Raw genomic sequence first — 19,691 nt, 5'->3', positions numbered from 1 at the left:
GTTTGTTGATAAAGCTGTCATAGATGATTAAGTCATATACATATTTCCAGTGTGTTTCAGATTTGTTTTGCAGTTTTGTATGCTCAACCAGTTTTCGGCTCAACCGAATCCTTGAAAAGATCCGACTCAAAAGAACGATTCTTTAACGAATCGGACATCGCTCACCCCTGACTGAAGCTTGCAGTGACTCATTGGCGCCAGTGGCGCGTGGCGGGCTTTGAAATTTGATAACGTCTGTCTGTCACGGTTTTCTTTTGGACTGTATCTTATTGGCATTACATTGACTCGACATAGGTATTTTATTTTAATTATGATTTTTTTAAGCACTCACCAGCTGTTCCTCAGTTGTAAAATATAAACGTTTATAAACATTTTCACCACAGTACAGTAACGTTACTGAAATAAGAAGAGGAGGCGGAATACTTCTTTCATGGTAAGTTTATTGACCTTAGCATACAGCATGTCCTCTCCTTTAACTTCATTCATGCTCTCAATGACAAATTATTTGAGTTCAACAGAAATCCGAAGAATATCCACAGAGTTGCCAAGCCCTAATGACTTTACCCTATAATTCATCTCTTATAAATCAGCTGTAACAATTTCCAACGTATTTAAGTTACAATTATTTAGCGGATAATTATGTAAGGAAACATGGTTGAATATAAAAATTCAACCTGTTCAAATGTCAAATTTTCACCCAGTCTGTCTGATTATCCACACTCAACCTTTACAGTCATTCTCTACCAGGTTATAACATGCTGGATAGATTCCCATTGTTATTTTCACCATTAACATAGCCAATAAAAGGTTAAGAATAACATAGGACCAACATAGCACCACACTCTTTAAAGCAGATATTTATTGAACAGAGGTTGTGCAACAGACATAACTGAGGTACATGATATGGTTATAGTGGAGGGAGGAGGCCTTTACTTGTTGCTGCTTATTTTATATTTACAGGTTTATATTCACTGAAATGGGCAGGGTACACAAGACATTGGCAGTCGTTTGTCACCTCCTCCATCCACTATTTCTGACGTCCAGGTGGGAGCCTTGTAAGCGTTCTATTCATCTACATTGAAATTCAACTGTATTACTACATCAAACATATCATAACCTCTTCTATGTGCTGTCCTTTCCAGGTTCCCGAAAAAAACTGTTGTGAGTTGTGTGAGGTAATGGAAAAAGTATTTATGTCCAGTAAACCTGAGGTATAGAGATACCATACTTACAGAATGTGACAGAGAAAGAAGAGGAGGAAAAGACTAAAAGGTAAAGACACATGCCTTTATAAGAGCACACTGTACAAAGAGCATTTCCAGTCGAATACTCATTTCATGTTCTTCTTTTACCCTCTACTTCTGTATTCTCAAAGTATTCTGTAAGCAGTAAAATAATTATAATACAATTGTTTATAAAATAGCAGCACACTGATGTGACATCACAACTATGTAATGTTATTTTTGTGTATAAGATGAAACAAACAAACAAAAAAATCATAGCTTTTTAGCAGCGGAAAAAACAATAATAACTCAATAACAATATTGACACTTGATTGATGTCTTCACACCCTTTCCATCTCATCACTTTGGAATACAGTATTATACCCCTTAATGAACGTAACTTCAGTCCATATTCAAAGTCAAGCGACGTAGCCACCCATACAATCTGTTAACAGTACTGTAATTCATTTTCAGAGCAGAGCTGGGAAAATATTAAGACAGACTAATTTAATACAATGAGATTGACAGGGGTTTTGGTGTGAGGATGGAGGAAACGTGACTTGTGAAACTCAAGCATCACTAAGAACTGTTTCTCGGCAAAGGAAACGTACGAGCTCATGCATCGCAGACATCTCCTTTACACACAGAAAGACATGCACACAAACACACACACATATGTAGACGGACACAAACCTAAGCTCGACTGCCCCTTTTCAAGGTAAGCTATGAAAATTCAGCATTGAAAGCCGTTTTGTGCTGATGATGCACCCTATTTTTGGACACTGTATAATGACTTTTGGAAGTTTTCCAATCCCATGCCAGTTCAACCTTTGGAAGCAGCATATTTTGGATGGCTTGGTAGTGGATCTTATGCTTAAGCTCTGCAAAACAGGGTGAAAGTCTACATCAAACTCAAGGCACTATATAAAAAACATTTCTGCAATGGTGCAGTTGCACAAGTTAATCTTTTCAAATTTCAAGAAAACTGCCCTTGGAGTGTGCAAACCCACAAACAATTTATTTTCTTCCATTTTGATCTGTCTTTTTGTTGTCTGGTTTTTGGTCTTTTTTTATTTTGTTAAATTAATTTGCCTTATTATTTTGTTGCTGTTGTCATACATTGGTTTCCAATGCTTTAACGCTATAATGAACCGAACATGCCATGATCAAAACATGGGAAACCAGCCCCAAAAAAAAAAAAAAAAAAAAGAAAGAAAAAAAGACCCCTTAATCATAACCATTTGTTATCCATGGCAAATACGCTCTCTAAACTGACACCGATGGAGTAACCTTCCCCAGTTATGAGCTGGCAGTATCAATGAAACTGGTTTAGATACTGGTCTGTAATTCAAACACGAGACAAAAAAACAAAACAAACAAAAAAAAAAACCTAAAGGACAAACAAATAAACTGAAAAATAGATTAAAGATCTTAAATATTAGGTGATTTATGGAAACCATAATAGCTGTTGTTTCTCCTTTGGCCTCCTTTCCTGCTTCTCCTAACTTCATATCATCATCCTCATCTCAGCAGCATGCTTCACACCTCAAACTAACCAAGCTTCATCAACATCATCATCATCCTCAATCATTCTTGCCTACACATTCCTTTACTGCTAATCAAATTTGCACGCACTTGTTTGCAAACAACTCCATGACTCATCTCTCGGTCCCTGGTTGGACCAAACACAAATCAGCCAAAGGCTCCTTCAACACACTCGCAACAAAATACGTAATAACATAATAAACTGTATACAATACAACTGTAATATTTAGTGGGAGGTTGCCCCAAAGGACCTTACCCACAAATTTTAAAAACAACTCTTCTTGCCTTTAGAAGAAATGAGGGAACGTAGCCGTCTCTGTCCGCTCCCTTTTCTTGCCTCCTCTTGTTCTGTGCACTGGGTTGGGCTCAGCCCTCAAGCAGTTTCCAGGCCAGTAAATAAAAGCATTTAATATAAGGCACTGATACAGGAGGCCCTCGAAGCATCGTGGAATCATTTGCTATCCCTGTCCAGACCATGTGCCTACAACTGAATCTGTCTCTATGACCAAACACTTGCAGATAGATGATTAAACAAAGCCCACATGACTCACACAAGAGTGCCTGATATAGGGTAACTTGTACACGCTTGCACATGAGCCAACATACACCACACGTAAATGCATGCACACAAGCAGCTTGACAAAAGCTTATTTGAAGTGTCTGTAACTTTAGCATCAAGAGACAATAACTTGCTTGTTTAACAGGAATAATAATAATAATAATCATATTAAAATTATATTAATAGTCTATTGTCGTTATATAAGCCCCTGTTGCCCTAGCAAAAGAGCCCTGCGTTCTTAGCATAAGACTTGTGTCTCACCGCTCCTTTTTAATCCCCCTTTTCTGGTCCTAATGCACTCTTAGTACACAGCCAAGTGAATGGGTGCGTTCATTCAGACTCATGGCACCTCAATGTGTGTTCAAGTTCAGGCATTCCAAAATGAACCAAAAAAAAAAAAAAAAAAAAAAATCACAACAAAACAGGAAAAAAAAAAAAAACATAGCCCCACTTTTTGTACCCTTTCAAGCCAGTCTGATACAGTAGACTCTCTATTTTGAAAAGCCCTTTACGCTATCACTTTTGCATTAAATATCATATTATTATGTTTACACAATCAAAAGAGTTTGCAAAATACTACACGCTTCCCTTCTAAGAGTCTGAGGCACCGTAGAGCTTTTTGCATCATTATCAAATCATTTTAAAAATATCTATTTTTTGTATCTAAAATAGCTTAGATTTTTATTTTTATTTTTTTTTGTCATTTACGGGAGTATTTTTTTTTTTATTGGAAAATGAAGATAAAACTCTACAAAGACTAGCAAGCACTTTTTGTTGGGGTTGTTTGTTTTTTTGTCATTTTTGTTTTTTGTTGTTTTTTTCTTTTCTTGAAGACTGATCACAGCATTCCCGCAGCAAGCTCACAAGTTGATGTCTCGTACATCGGTTGGGGTGCTGGACTGGTCCTGGTCATCAAGTGCTTTGCTGCGCGGGCCACCCTGTTCCTGCTGCTGCTGTTTCTGCTGCTGCCGGCGACCCTCCCTTAGGTTATTCATCAACACTCTCTCAATCTGCTCCTGGCATTCCTTTAACACATCCTGCAATGCATCAGACACATAACGTTAGAAAAACAGGTCACTTACATCGCTGCAATGTCTGTACTTATCCAGAATCTCTTCATTAGTAGTACTGTTAAAGCAAATGCAAATTCACACTCGGTTAATGGTTTAGGTCAAACAACAAGATTTAACCAAAATTGCATCTAAAACAATAGAAGTTGCCCTGCAAGCAGAGAAAAAAAGCTCTACCACAGTCTCCTATGTTAATTACATCTATATCCCATGGATAAAACAAGGTAGTGTTTCACTTGTTTTTTTTTTAATACCCTTTCATTTTCACAACAGCATGTAATGACCTAAGGGAATCTCACTTGAGTCCACCAGAGTCTTCTTCCTGCTCTGTATAACTAAGAACAAACTTCTTTTTTCTTTTTTTCAGATAAAATATGAGAAATGCTTAATGCAACCCTGTGGGTGGCTCCAAAGAGCATATGACATATTTAAAATGGCTTTCACACACTGTCACCAAAATGAGCAATGATGCCCTCTAGTGCAACTAAATGGATACGGTGATCAAAGCTCTCCCTCCTATTTAGTGGGTATGTCTGAGACACAACAGGCATCTGTGGGAAGTTTGCTGTGAATGGCCCATGGGAAGGGCCTGTGGAGAATGTGTTGCTTGTGGAGAGGCTGCATTCCTTTGACATTTACTGCTAATTAAAAGCTGATGGGCCAAAGTCTGAAATTATGTTATGCATGGCTCCTGGGCCAGGCGAGTGTTTCTTGACTGTAGAAGCAGTCTATCGTTTATCTTTATTTTTTTTATTATTGCTGAGGAATAGCTTAGTGTCTCTAGGTTGTTTTCTTTCATCGTGGATGACAATGCCACCATCCTTCCAGAGAGATCTCTCGTTTCCCACCACGATGAGCCATTATTAGTCATGAAAAATAAATTCCTTCTAGTAAATTAACTAAAGCATAAAACATGTAAAGGAACTGCCTGTGTCTTACCACAAGAATGCCAGGCCCGACTTCTTAAAAGACCTTTCCCTGTGTGCTGGTCTTTATAGCTGCACAACCAAATTCATGCCAAGCCCCAAAGGCTTAATTCAGGCAACTCTAATAGCTTCAATGTGCGACTACTGATAAAACCAGGACTTGCTCTAGAAGAGCTTCTCAATGATTAGATCCAGAGGAGGGTGGCACTTGGTGAGCTGTAGGATGGAGTGGGTGGTCCCTGCTTAATCCAACCTTGCCCTGATCAAGAACACCCTCTATCCCACCAGAGCATGGCTACGTTTGTCAAAGTCAAACAAATTAATAAAAATCGGTCGAAACCTCAAGAAAGATGGTCTACTGAAGAAACAGCAGTTATTGTGATGCCACTCAGTGTGTGCCATCTTAGACAGAAAAAGCCTAGAAGCATAAAGGGAAGACTTAAGTAGCCAAAAAAAAAAAAAAATGGTGTCTGTTTTTTAATGGGAAGTGAAAGCAAGGATTGCCGGGTTCAGAGCAAGGCCATCACAGCATTGAGAAATGAAAGGGATTAAGATGTCCCAGAGGCCTAATGCAAGAGGCCAGGGGGCCTAACACATGATCTTATGTACCAAAAAAGCCTTGAAGTTCTTCTCTAAATAATTTGCAACTCTTCAGCTCCAAATAACATTTCAGTTGCAAATAACAACGTCCTTATGACATTATGACTTTAGGCAAAGGAGCATTCTCAGCATACCAGACCCAAAGTTTCTAACATTTCACCTACTTTTAGAAACTGCGGTATCTCAAAAGAGTTTTTACTGTGCACTTTCTCTTCCTGATTAGTTTTTATAACTGCAGATCTTTAGCTTGTATAACGCTATATTATAAGTATTCTAGAGGAGCACAAGGACACAAATTAATGCCTCAACATAAACAAATCAGTCAAGGCCTCATTTAAAAGAACTGATAACTCTGAGACCCTGGATGCCTACTACAACATCCCAAAGAGCATAATTTACTGTATTTACTGTAGCTACAGTAACAAACTACTAGTAACACCCAGTATCAGACAAATATTTAGTGTATTTGCTTCTTTCTTAGAGAGACCTTAGGGTGTTTGTGGAAACTTCAAGCCAATTTATCAGCCCTCTTGGTTTGGCATGCATGTGTGTACCTTACTGCTGCACAGAGTATGCTTCACCAGGTGTGTCTTCAGCTACACACACATTCCAAGGACGACTGGAAGAGGCTGGCTGCCCCTATCATATGTCTACTGGAAACTACAGGCACTGGACACCACAAATGTCAGCAGGGTTCCTGGTTCCAGGCTGGCAGCATCGTTTGGCATTAGGTTGACTTTCCTTCATACTCTGTCTGACCGCTCACCTCCCAACCTCTGCCTCAATATGGAAGGTCCTCATACACTAAGGAAAGGTTTAGTACACAAAAACCTTGTTTATTGAAGACTAAGTTTTTCTACTTTACTTCTGCTATAGATATCTAGATAGGACCTCTAAGATTTTCTCAAAACAATAATGCAAAAACAATTCTAATTGGTAAAATGAGTTATTCGTCCCAAACAAATTCAGTGCTCAATTAAACATAAGGGTGCATTCACACATGGTTCAATTGCTTGGTCCGAACCCAAGTTCGACCCCCCACCCCCCCACCTGCTACCGCTAAATTGTGTACACATTGTATTTTTTTGCCTTTTGAACTGCGGTATGTTTGTCTTATCTGAAGCTGCGGCTGTTTACCCCTTGTTTCTAGGTAACGGCAATGCAAGAGAAGGCAGCAAAATGCATTGCGTTGCCCGTCTCACTTTTATAGTTTGATTTTGTTTCTAAAGAACGGGGGAGTCTATGTTTGCAGTGCGGCAGTCCCGCTTGTCAGGAAAGTGTGTTAGAACATATACAAACAGACAGTTTTACCGAATGATATGTCATTAATAGCCTTTCACTTCCATGATTTACTACGATTACATTCATATCAGCAACATACCGTACGGGAGTTCACATGAACCATACCCCACTAAAGTGGACTCAGGTTCAGTTTGTGGGTGCGAAACCAAAAGTGCTAGTATGAAAGCACTTTAAGATATAGCAGACATACCTGTAACACTGCTAGCAATAACCCCTACACATGATTCCATAATGTCACAATAAAGATACTGTTGCAGTAGCATATAAAAAAGTCTATTTGCATCCTTAAGGGACAGTTCACCCAAACATTTTAATTTTGTCATCATTTGCTCACCTTCATGTCATTCCAAGCCTATATGTCTTTCTTCTGAGGAACACAAAAGAAGATATTTTGAAGAATGTTGGTAACCAAATTATTTACTAATTTTTTTGCATTTGCATTTTTTTGGCAAATAATTTACCATTTACTTCCATTGGATAGATAAAAACACTGAGGTGTTTCTCAAAATATCTTTTTTTATGTTCCACAGCAGAAAAAAAATCATACAAGTTTGAGGGTCAGTAAATGATGAAAGAATGTTCATGTTGGGTGACCTATACCTTTAATTTTTCTTTAGGCTTTATAGCTCAGTGCGAGCACGGTAGCGTGCATACACCCTACCTGCATGTTTTCAAAGGTATGGCTTGTTGGCATCCAGCAATGTGACGAGTTGTTCATGGAGCAGTCAGTTCATTCCTTCTGCCCTGGACCTCACACTCCTCAGACACTGAGCACCTTTACTGCTGTGGAGGACTATTTGTTTTTCCTCTGCTATGGTGCACGACTTCACACACCACATGCCGGGGCAGCAGTCATTCTACCAGCAGCAGTGCACTCTAGGGTATCTTGGGGAGTTGACCTCTTCAGGTCAGGACAGTAATTCAATGTGTTTCCTGGGTTATTCTCTTAATCCTAATTTTCTATTCTCTTTGGCTTTTACTTTCCCCCCTAAAGAGATAATAAAGGACCTAAAAGAAACTAAATGACCAGGAGGTGGTCCCTCGTGCGACAGTATGTGTGAATTTGTATGCAAGTCATTTGCATAAAGCCATAGTATCCCTGACACATTCCCCTAGCCCTGCGGATTCTCTCCTTACAGTCTCTCAGTCAGGGTCAATCCCATTTCATTTCCAGTAATTCAGTGGCTGAATGTGAAATTGAATTGGAGCTGGACCCAAGCCCATTGAGTAAATAGGGGAAATGCACAGCCTCCTCTTACAGTCCTACAGGCACAGCAACACTTATCCCACAGATTACCAATAGCGTTGCTATTGGTAAAAAACAAGGAATCTTCTTATCATGGTCACTGTTGCTATTGGTAAAAAACAAGGAATCTTCTTATCATCATGGTCGCTGTTTTAAATTAGAAAGCATCCCTATATGATCACTCCACTTTAGAATATAAACAAACTGTGAGGTAATCTGTGTAGCACACTGGCCCGCATGGAAGTGCCATGTATCATGACTCATTAAAAGATGCATTAGTAAAATATATTGTCAAAGCAACAATACTCACAACTTCTGTGTTTGTGATCTTGGCGAGCAACTCTGTAAGGTTGTCTCCCCACAGTGAGCGGTTAGTGCTGTTGAGCTGCAGGCCACAGATAGCCGCTGCCACGCTGCCCGTTGCAATCATGGATGGAGGGGACATGGCAAAGTTGAAATCTGAGGAAAGAGCAGACCAGGCAAGATCGGTCAAACTTTGAGTTCATAAAAATGTACAGTATTTTGAATAGTAATATCAGATATTATTAAATTGATACAAAAATAACCAAGATCATAAATACAGATAAATGAAGACCCTTTCCATTAGGTCTGTGCACAGTCCTTTGCTAATGACTGCAGCCCAGGATAATGAGGGTTCACTTGGCTTGAAAAGAATCTGAAAAGCACCCCACCCCCATCCCTCTCCTCCAGTCACCCTTTGCAGATCGGCCCCTTTTCTTCCAGCTCCTAAGTAAATCGTGTGCTCCCTGAAAAAAAAAGCCCTATAGCCTTTGGAAAGGATGGAATAAAGAGCCACAGTCCCCCTGCCAATGCTCACTGCTGTAGGTCCTTTTTCCACGTGTGGTCACAGGCGTACATCTCAAAGACCAATAACCTTGTTAGCTTTCTCACTGTCATTCATAATGCAAATAAGACAGCTTGTGAACGGGCCTGAAACCCCAAAAGACGACTGACTGCAAGAAGGGGGAGAAAGAAAGAGGAAAAGAAAGAACCAAACAACTTAGGCTGTCTGCCCCCTGCCTCATTGATTTCCATCTTTCTTCTTTTTCTACGGCTCCCCCTCTCCCTATTTTCAGACTGTTTTTCAACACTTTTTTACTTCAGACACATACCCCTAAAGTTGAATAGCATACATGTCATTGTTGTTACAACAGCTCGAGATTTGTGTCAGCGTTGCTGCTATCTTTTGGCATATTGAGTGTGGCCACTGGTGGACGTGGGTCTAGTGAGCAAGAGAGTGTGGCCTCATTGTCCGAAATCATCACCTCATCTCATCCAACTGAGAGATGCAACATCAAGTCCTCTCTGTGGATTCCAATTCAACCTGACAGCCGCACAAAAGATGGGTGTTGGGGGAGGGTGTTGTTGGGTTTTAGACAGCAGGGACGGCTGAGGGGGGCACTAAGCATCATTCTTTAATCAGTGTCCAGACCTTCGTAAGGTTTTGGCAGAAGAAAAGACCCTCCTACCCACCTCATTCCCCCCATGCCATTCCTCTGATGCAGGGCCACCTCTGGGCTCACGGTCCCACACTCCCTGGCAGTCTTTGCATTACCATATTGCCATATTCAATTGCAAAGCAAACTGTGTGTGATGGCTCTGAGGGTGATTTTTCTTCCCCTTTCTTTTTAGGAAAAAAATCAAAGCCCTGGGCCCTTTGATAACTGACGAGCATGCCTTCATTGCCTTTTTAACATTCAAAGCCAGCCATTTTCTCATTTTGCGGCTCAGTGTTGACAAATAAATGAACTTATTATACACTCTTCCCTTTGTAGTTTTTGCCGGGCCAGACAAAAATGTATTAAAAGACAAGTTCTGGTCAAGCAGAAGAAGACAAAAACCGCATTGCAACTCTTAGGTCTTTTGGGGCAGGGAGAAAAAACAATGGAAAAAAGATGCCCACACACAGCTTGCGTGTGCTGAGTGGGTTGCAATCTGATTTTTCACACTCTAGACAAGACAAGTTTGTCGGGGGAACAAGAGTATGCGCGTGCTAGTGGCAGAGCTGGACGCTCTGGTTTGTGAGAGTGGTAAGGGAAGAATGGATGTATTCTGCACGCCTTCATTGATATTCATGCTGAGTATAAACAGTGTATGTAGCTGAGTGGTGACGCCTGTGATGGAAGGCTCCTAGTAAGCGGCGGCTGGCTGGCCTGGTATACCAGCCTCTCACCCCCTTCAATGGACCATTCTCCTGCCCTCGCCACACTGCATCCCCAGAACTGTTCCAACACAGCAAGCTCCTTGGTGGGTGCAATGTGCTGTGTACGCATTTAACTTGTAAATTAATTAAACGTCCGGAAAGTTGAGGAACGGCCAGAGAGACCGATGATTTGAGGGGCAATAAATCAAGTGCCAGGCTTTCATGCAGATGCACAGGTTTGCCTTTACAGAAAGTCTCGTTTTAAGCAGTCATGTTCGACCTGCCTGATAAAGATCAAACGTAAATATGAATTGGGCATCACAGTGTAACGCTTAGATAAATAATAAAGCATGTAAGTGAAGAACTTAAAGACAGAGTTACTAATAGAGTAGACATGTACAGTAACAAATATTCAAATAAACGTTAACTCATTGGCACTTTTTTGTAGCAGTTTTTAAACCTACAAAACAGAATTTAACTATGTTGTGTCTCATTATGAGGCTTAAAGTAATTAAATATATGCAGGTCATGTCTGGGACATTTGTGTATAACATTACTTCAAAGAAATGTATTACATTATCTGTCTATTGTCTTTTTTTTTTTTTTTATCTGTCACAAATCTTCAACAAAGTAAATTCATAATCAAAAGTGGCGTGTCGGTCTGCCCTGTCAAACCATAGTAAAACAGATTAATTAAAAACAGGAACACTCTTTGACTGTTAAAATCCTGTAACAACTTGTTTCAGTCTTGCTCCAGTGCCGAGTCTTTAGCAACAGCAGTCAGGCCGGTGTGGGAGGAAACAGAGCCTCTTGAATGAGAAATGACATGAATATGATGTTAAATAGAATTAATTAATCGTAGAATTCATTTTCAGCCCTACTGAACTCTCCACCAGTCACTAGTTATTTATTTTTCCAAAGGGATTTCTCTGATAAGTAACCATCTGAAGAGTGTCAAGATGATCTCTACCTACAAAACATATTTGCTGCTAATATCATAGCATATGATAGTCTGTTATTATACATCTACAGACAATCTACGATGGAAAAGTAAAGGGGGTGCTGGGTGTTTAACAGTAAAATGGGGTATAATCACGTTTAATGAGCTTGTTCCTGTGTAGGCCTTCGACAGACTGCCCTCCGGAGAAACGCTTTATCGTGTGCTCCTTCTGCACTGACCCTTACATGCCTCTGCATATGAAATGGAGGGTTGTTCCTTTTGTCTCCTTTCTTGCGGTCTCTAGCCAAGCCTTCCAGCTATTTGCATATCTCTGAAAGGCCCCTCCATGTTATTAATTAATACTGAACTGGTCTACTCTGCCTGACCAAATCTCACAGAGTGCTCTAAACGGAACTGTTTTATCAAAAGCAAAGCACCATTAAAAATTAGCTGTCGTCTTTCCACACTCTTCTCTCCTTTCTCATTCAGATACAGGGGCCTTGATTTATGCATGTCTCAGAAAAGAGGGGGACGCTGAATTCTCTGCAAAGAAAGCAAACTGTACAGAGAAAAGAAAAGCAGCAGTCAGGGCATCTGCCCGGCAATTAAAATCTTTTGGACACCCCTCGAATCTCTGTTGTTAAACTAGTAACTAATTTGTGTATTGCTTAAAACAAGAGATTTCGCAAAAGAGATATGTTGCACTGCATCTGCAATTTTTCGGCATCTAAAAACCAAGTTATTTTGTTAAACCATTCATATTATCCCAGCTATCATCAATGCTGAACCTGCCAATTCAAACCAGTTTCTATGGATTCTGTTTATGCCAGAGCAGTTTCACAACAGATCTATATCTATTGCAAAAACCAACAGCAGAATCAAAAGCTCCATGTTTAAAAGACCAGCCAGATCCTCCTCCTATTCCCTCTCCCATCGTATGCCACTTTCCCAAAGTCAGAGTCACTCCTGAGGTTCATGGGGAGCTGAGCAACCCCAAGGAGGAAGAGAGAAGCCTGAGGGAACAAGGGTGGTGCACTGGATCCCATTACCGCCTATGGTGATGTTCAGTACAGGCTTGGCTGGGAGAACCAGCCCCACAAAGGCTCCTGATTATGGGAAAGTCGTCATGCCCTGGAGCATCTGGGAGGCGTGAGAAGAGGGGATAAGATATGAAAACATGACATGCTTCACTGTTTGGCTCGGCTGGAACAATACACTCCTCACGTTTTCTCACCCTCCTCTCATCTCTATGTTTGATCTCCTAAAGGTGGTCCATCTCTAAGAGCAGGAAAAGCATAACCAATGGCTCAACAGCACACAGGAATGTCCTTAACTATACAACTGCCTTTTGAAGTGTCACTGCATTCAGGGTTAGCCACTGATATGCCCACCAAACATACCAGGCAAACACATAAGGCTTCCAGTGAAATTCTCTCCATTACACGTCGCTATTTCAGTCCACATAGTTTCTCATGAATGTAATGAGATGGCATCTGATAATTTGCCTGCAACAAGAACCTGAATAAAGTTGCCATAGATACTAAACCCACAGAAGTCGGCTTTAATTTCAAGTTTTGCGAGGAACGAACATGGATCTTGCAACACATCACTTATTGAAGTGATGATGCAAGGTATCAACACCAACTTGACTAGGCAGTGGATCTTTTATCACTCATACTTAACACCAATGGAAGACACATACAAGTTGACACTCTACTAAGTTAATGTACAAATGCATGTTGAGAAGATTTCATTTGAAATGAGTGGGATGAGTTCTATAGAGCACTGTACAAATTAGGAGTTAAATATGCTTTGCGGGCATTATTTATTTCTAAACATCCAACATCTACATTGAATACACTACCTGTTGCACAAAGGGCGATGAAAGTCTGCACATGTTTACGGATCAGGTCCAGCTTATCCTCAGGCAGTGGAAGTTTCCTCATAATGTGTTCAATAAAGTCATTGGGAGTGACAGCAGCCAGGTTCCACTTCAATTTGCCCAGGACAACCAGCTCCCATTCCTGTAAAAAGGTTTGAGGAAAGAAGCAAAATCACTATGGATCCAAACCTCAATAATTGTGTGATCTGAATCCATTTGCAGTATTTGAGGTATTAAGATATCAGTGTTTTTGCACATTCAACTGGAGTGACAAACTGCATCCTCAGTAGCTTCCTGTCAATATTTGTTTTCTTTTGATACACTAGACGTTGACAAGATCTAAATATCATTTTGTGAAGACACTGGATGTTGGGGTAACATTCTACTGTATATCAACCATTCAGACAAACGGTGTAAAAAAATGATTTACTAGAGATGAGGTACTTAATAGGTTTGTACTATAGACCTTATGTGCCAGAGAAACGTGCTCGCAGCCATCTTTAGAATTTTGTCTTTGAACTTCAGTTTTTGCGGTAGCTCTATATATTTCTAAGGCATTGGTGAAGTGGATTTACTTATTGTAGAGTTGACTAAAGTTATCATGAGCATTGTAATGTTTTAAGTGGATGTCATAACATATGTCAGTAGACCAGGAAGATTTAAAAAATGAGCGGTTCATTCATAAATCTGTAAGATCTTACCTTCATGCTGTGGAAGTACAAACCGGAAGACAGAATACAACGAGCGCAGTACTGAAAAGGGGCGTGGCTACATAAGGTCTATATGTTTATAAATTAACTCTGCTGTTATACATTAAAATGTTGTTGCTATACATTTAAACCAGATCACACAAAATCTAGCCTCAGTACAGCTCTGGGACCTCCAGGACATGGTTTGGCCCTGGCTATGCAAAGCTACAAGCGGAAATCCTGAAAGCTAAAAGGCTGAATGCAGGCACACTTGAGTAGAAAAATGGGTCACTCAGATTGCCTAGTCACTTCACAGAGACTGTCCAGCATCAGGTACTTTCCTCCTTAGCATATAAACATTATTCTGAGTTTGTTTTATAGTGATCTCTCCAGTCAGAAGAGGCCGAAGTAGACATAGTTAAATATTGGACCTGTCATTAGCCCATTTGCAACCACAAACACACTCATAAAAACATTAATTTGTAGCCTAGTTGTATTTAAAAGGCTTGTAATTAGATTTAGCTGTAACCTCAATGGAAAAAACAAGGCTCATTTATGACCTTGAATGTGACTGTTCAACACTGCTGATGATACTATTTCGTCTTTTGGGGGCACTCTTGATGCATAACATGAACTTGCTTTGACCTAACTCACAGTGACGAATGTAAACGTAAGATGCTCAGTCATTTGGTTTCAGTCAAGAAGATAGCATCCTTCAAATAACCACTCCCCCTTCCTATTTGAACTGGGGTGAATAACAGGGGGCCAAATGACTAATTGGGGAAAACTTGCATTTGCTGGGACAGTCCTTATGACTGAGCACTCGCTCAAATGGAGGTGGTTTTCTCCACAAATGAACCACATACACTTTATTCATGAGATGGCCAAATATCATTGTCATTACATTCTGAGACATACAGTATAGCCTTTACAATTGCTATAAAGCACAGACAAAAGATTATGCTGAACTTATACCCCTGCAACAGCTTTCTTAGTGCGCAAGAATACAATGGCAGCCATCCGCTGATGCATGATTTCTCCACTTCCTCTCTTTGCTGGATTTCACTGGTAAGTGACTCACCCAAAAGTACAAAGAGCAACATGTTCCTGTCTGTTCTCTCCTCAGGGGAGGTGCCTGATGTGAACATGAAGCCATGATGACATGTTGGAGCCACAGTCACTCAAAACCATTGACTCCTGGTACACCAAGAGGGGTATGATGGAATGTAAACTATGAGCAGAGGCGTTCTCCAAAAGAAAACCAATTACACGCTAATATGAAAATGAGCCTCTGCGTTCTGTCACTTTGGATCTGTAAAGTTTGGGCAGCAAAAATATGCATGTTCATTTTGGTGTGTTGCTTTGTTCTTAAAGGGAAAGTTTACCTCAAAATGAAAATTGTGTCATCAACACAATAAAAAGGTATTTGTCTGTAATTTTCATACAATGAATGTACATGGGGTCAAATCAATGTTTTGGAACCCATTCACTTCAACTGGACAAAAACAGCTGAAACATTCTTCAAAATATCTTATTTTGTGTTCTGTAGTAGAAAGAAAGTCATACAGGTTTGGAACGAAATGAGAGTCAGTAAATGATGACAGAATTTTAATTTTTTTGGTTACTATACTAATTAAGTGCAGGGACAGTTTTGGCAACTATAGAAGGCTCAAAACTACATAATTATGTATTAGCAAACGTATCAGATTGAGTACTGTATTTGTGTACATCTCCATCTTTGGTCATATTCTGAGCACACTATTGAACCTTTATGAGGCCATAAATGACCACAAACACCATATTTAACTTTAGGACAACATATTGTCTTCTGTGGCTATCAACTCAACAGTCCAGTGTCACCTCACTAGTGCACTGATGCCAGCCCAAAACTTAATGTGACACTCTTGCAACACAGCCTTGATGCAGGAACCCACTTCCTCCTCTTGTGCCCTCCAGTCGTACCTTCAGGCTGTCACTGTGGTTTCACTTACAAGAACTTCTTGCCAGCTAACGAGGACAAAAATGTAAACGTGACTGTGACAGCTGATATTCAGTTTCCTGCATCTGTTGGACTTTGCAGACCAGCAGAAGCTCCACAACACCAACAAAATAACACTAGGCCAGGCTGAAGAGCAGCAATTTGCTGACAATTTATGAATAAATTAATTTTCTATCTTTGGCCTGAGCTACTAAAACACTGCCCATTTCCATCAGAAATACAATGCTGAATCAGTAAGAGCTGAGGAAAAACTCACAAAGTGCAGGTGTAACATAGTCAAATGTTTTTATGCCACACTGTAGCCTACTGTTTTTTCCCCCTTGACACTGAGTAATGAGTGATTTAACAGCATATTTAGCTTTCATGTCTACAGGTTTTCCTCTAAATCAATAATTTACTCATATAGTTAACCTATGCAAATTGAAATGAGAAGAAGCTGAATGACGATATTTCAAAGATGAAAAGTTAGTCAATAGACTGTGATGATACATGGGGCAACTTTTTGAGCAATGTTGCTGGGCAATGTTGCCGTCAACTGGCAACCAGGTGAGACACAGGGCCCATGACCGATCTAAAGTATTCAGATCGAAATTTGTTGCCCATTCTCAATGGGAAATTTCCCAAGCACCATCGCTCGGCAACACTGTTCAAAAAAGTTGCCCCATGTATCATCATGAAGACTATATTCAAACAACTTGTACCTAGCACAACAGTACATCAGCCTTGATGTTGCTGTGGGTTGCATATTTGCCACTAGATGGCGTAATAGTCCTGCGATGCATGGAAACAGACTCAAATACCCTTTAGTTGATATTTGAATGTGGAGAACATCCATCAGACGCAGAATATTCTGTCAAACATAACCTAGTCTTTGCTTTAGACTACTTTTAATTCTTATGTGGCTGATTTTTAAACATACACAATATAAAAATTAATTCCATCAAATATTACAGTGGGTCACCATTCATTTTTAAATTTAAATTAAATAAGTGGGATGCATTAAAAATATTTAGTGTATAACAGCAGTAGCCTATGCAATTCATATTTGGGGAAAATTGTGGAGAAAGTATGTAAGCAATTATCTAGTAGTTCCTACAGATAGGTTAGTAGGTTTTTGGTATGCAAAGAGTTTATTTGGTGCTTACCAGCAGTTCCTGCGGTCTGATTGAGTTATCAGTATAGATGCACAGCTTCTCTGCAGTTAATGGACGCGTCTCTTTCAATTTAGACGCAAGAAACATGCACACTGCTCCGAGCAACTGCAAGTTACATTTTCTTGTTGGTACCACCGCTAAAAATCGGTCCAAGTAGTTCATAGCCAGTGGAAAAACTTCTTCCTCGCATTTCTGTTCCTCGCAGACCTGGAAAGGGCAGGGCATAACTTAATCAGTTCAGAGGAAAAGATGCACGTGGCGCAACAAAATTAGTCTAATTTATGACTCACATTGTCTATATATATATGTAAAATAATTATCAAGAAAAAACGAAATATGTCGTACTGTCCATCAGTGGCATAGATATGAGGTTGTAAATCGTTACGGTAACATTAGAGATTGATTCCAAAAAAACGTGCAATTCCTGTCTTGTCGTGGTTATACATGTATAGGATGAAAAGGAGACTCAAACATCTTTGTCAATAGGCACACATTCCTTTGGTTCATTCAGTAAGAAATGAATTCAAATCACAATCACCCGAGCCAAAAAACTCCCATGCTACACAGTACGGGATCTGTTTTTTTTAATTCGTCATGTTTTCATAAAATATTTAAAAATATAAATAAATTGTCTACGTCCACTATTCACACCTCTAAATATTCACCAACCCCTTTTACATCATTCCCGACAATTGACAAGTTATTAAATCGATGTTTTATATGATAAAAACGAGATTTTTTAAACGAAGCTTGCGGTCTTAGATGAGTGCGTCACCATCTATGTTTTTCAAAAAATTTTATAAATTCTCCTGCTCGATTCACCTGAAAATTTAAGACATGAAAATAAAGCTAAGGTCCTCATCTAACGTTTCCAACACTCAAAGATAAGAAATATGAAAGATTCCGACAAAAAACGAACTTAATTCCAAGGCTATAGACTTCTATCAGCATGGGTTAAGAAGCAGCACGGCCCTCGCCCCTTCCGCAACCATATATTTCAAAAAATTGTACAAAAATATAGAAAAGTAATCCCCAATATATTCAACCATAATTATAAACCTTAGACGCTCCTTTATCAAGTAATGCACGTGTAAAGAGTTGTTATGGTCATTTTGTTGCGATAAAGTTGTTGTGAAAGAAAAACCAACATGGCGATGGTTAAATGTAGCTCAGCGGCAAGCATTGAAGTGCATACGTGTGCATGGAAATATTTATCCTAAAAATAAATAAATAACATTAAGCACGATTCTGTCCACTGTGTTGACGGAACCAAAAACTTTAAGAAATATGCGCTTATGATCAGTGACATATGTCGATAAACCTCCATCCCCCTGCAAATCTTATCGTGAACTTGGTCCAAAATCAGCGCTTATGACTGCAATAAAATAAATAACCCGACAAAATCGGATCTGTCCTTTCGGAAATATTAAGGTAGCTCCTTTAGTTGCATTCCACAATGCTTAGGCTACATGACAGAATAAAGGAGAAAACACTTTGCAAGACGTTTTGAAGATACGGCGAAAGCACGGAAATGATCGGATATGTTACAAACCTCCAACATCCAAGTTGCCACCATCCTGCGCATGAAGGGCTGAATGTCTTTCTGAATGCATTTAAAATATGAACACTGGGGAAGAAACCTCTCTTCGATGGTCAACAAGCTCTGTAGTACCCTGTCATCATATAGAAGATTCGGGTCAGGACGGGCTCTTACAATGGTGTCCATTTCGAGACAAAGCAGTTCCATGATTGTTAAAGTCCTTTTCGATCGCGAATATGCCTACCAACAGTAAATTATAATGGTTGCGAAAGATCAAAAAGTGCAGAAAGGACTTTTCGGACACATAAAATCAGTTTACAAGGCTGTCCAGGTTAGTCCTGATCCCTTTGCAAACTTTTCCCCACTAGTCTCTTTCTCTACTCTGCTCTCTCGCTGCAGCATTTGAGGTCTACAGATGTAAGTCTGTGACGCAAGTTTCACAAGCTGATCTTATTATTGGCCAGAGGCAGCATGCTCGGTCTTCCTCTTCTTTTCCCCCCCTCTTGCTCTTGTTATCATATAATCAATAGTCTCCACAAGATGGACAGAAAGACAATATTGGCTGGTATTACGATTCATACAAGACGTTCATCCTTAGTTAACTCACTCATTCATACATAGGCTACGCGACTATTTTAATGACGTTGGATAAACATTAACATAAACACACTGCACCCAAGGAAATACTCAACTTTAAATGGTATCTCGAAGTGTTCTAAAACGTCATTGATTTATTTATTTTTTGTATGCTATCAAATGATATGCATATCCTTGATCAATGATGTCAGGCAGAAATTTGCGCAAATTAAACCAATTAATGGTCAAAAACTTTTCTTTTTGACTTGAAGGACA

General features: G+C 39.7%; 1 protein-coding gene across 1 annotated transcript; it reads right to left on the bottom strand.

Moving 5' to 3' along the window:
- Positions 1-423: 423 nt before the first annotated feature.
- ccnd2a (cyclin D2, a) lies at positions 424-19,266 on the bottom strand. Its single transcript, XM_084094380.1, has 5 exons — positions 18,852-19,266; positions 17,291-17,506; positions 13,440-13,599; positions 8,782-8,930; positions 424-4,364 (listed from the first exon to the last, which is right to left on the bottom strand). Exons 1-5 carry the CDS (start codon positions 19,044-19,046, stop codon positions 4,188-4,190), a joined length of 897 nt encoding a protein of 298 aa, XP_083950506.1. The 5' UTR covers positions 19,047-19,266; the 3' UTR covers positions 424-4,187.
- Between the last annotated feature and the right edge of the window lie 425 nt (positions 19,267-19,691).

Source organism: Abramis brama (assembly GCF_963993115.1).
Source record: "Abramis brama genome assembly, chromosome: 20".
NCBI lineage: Eukaryota > Metazoa > Chordata > Actinopteri > Cypriniformes > Leuciscidae > Abramis > Abramis brama.
Note: the sequence above shows the minus strand (reverse complement) of the source record. Positions and strands in the feature narration are given on the sequence as shown.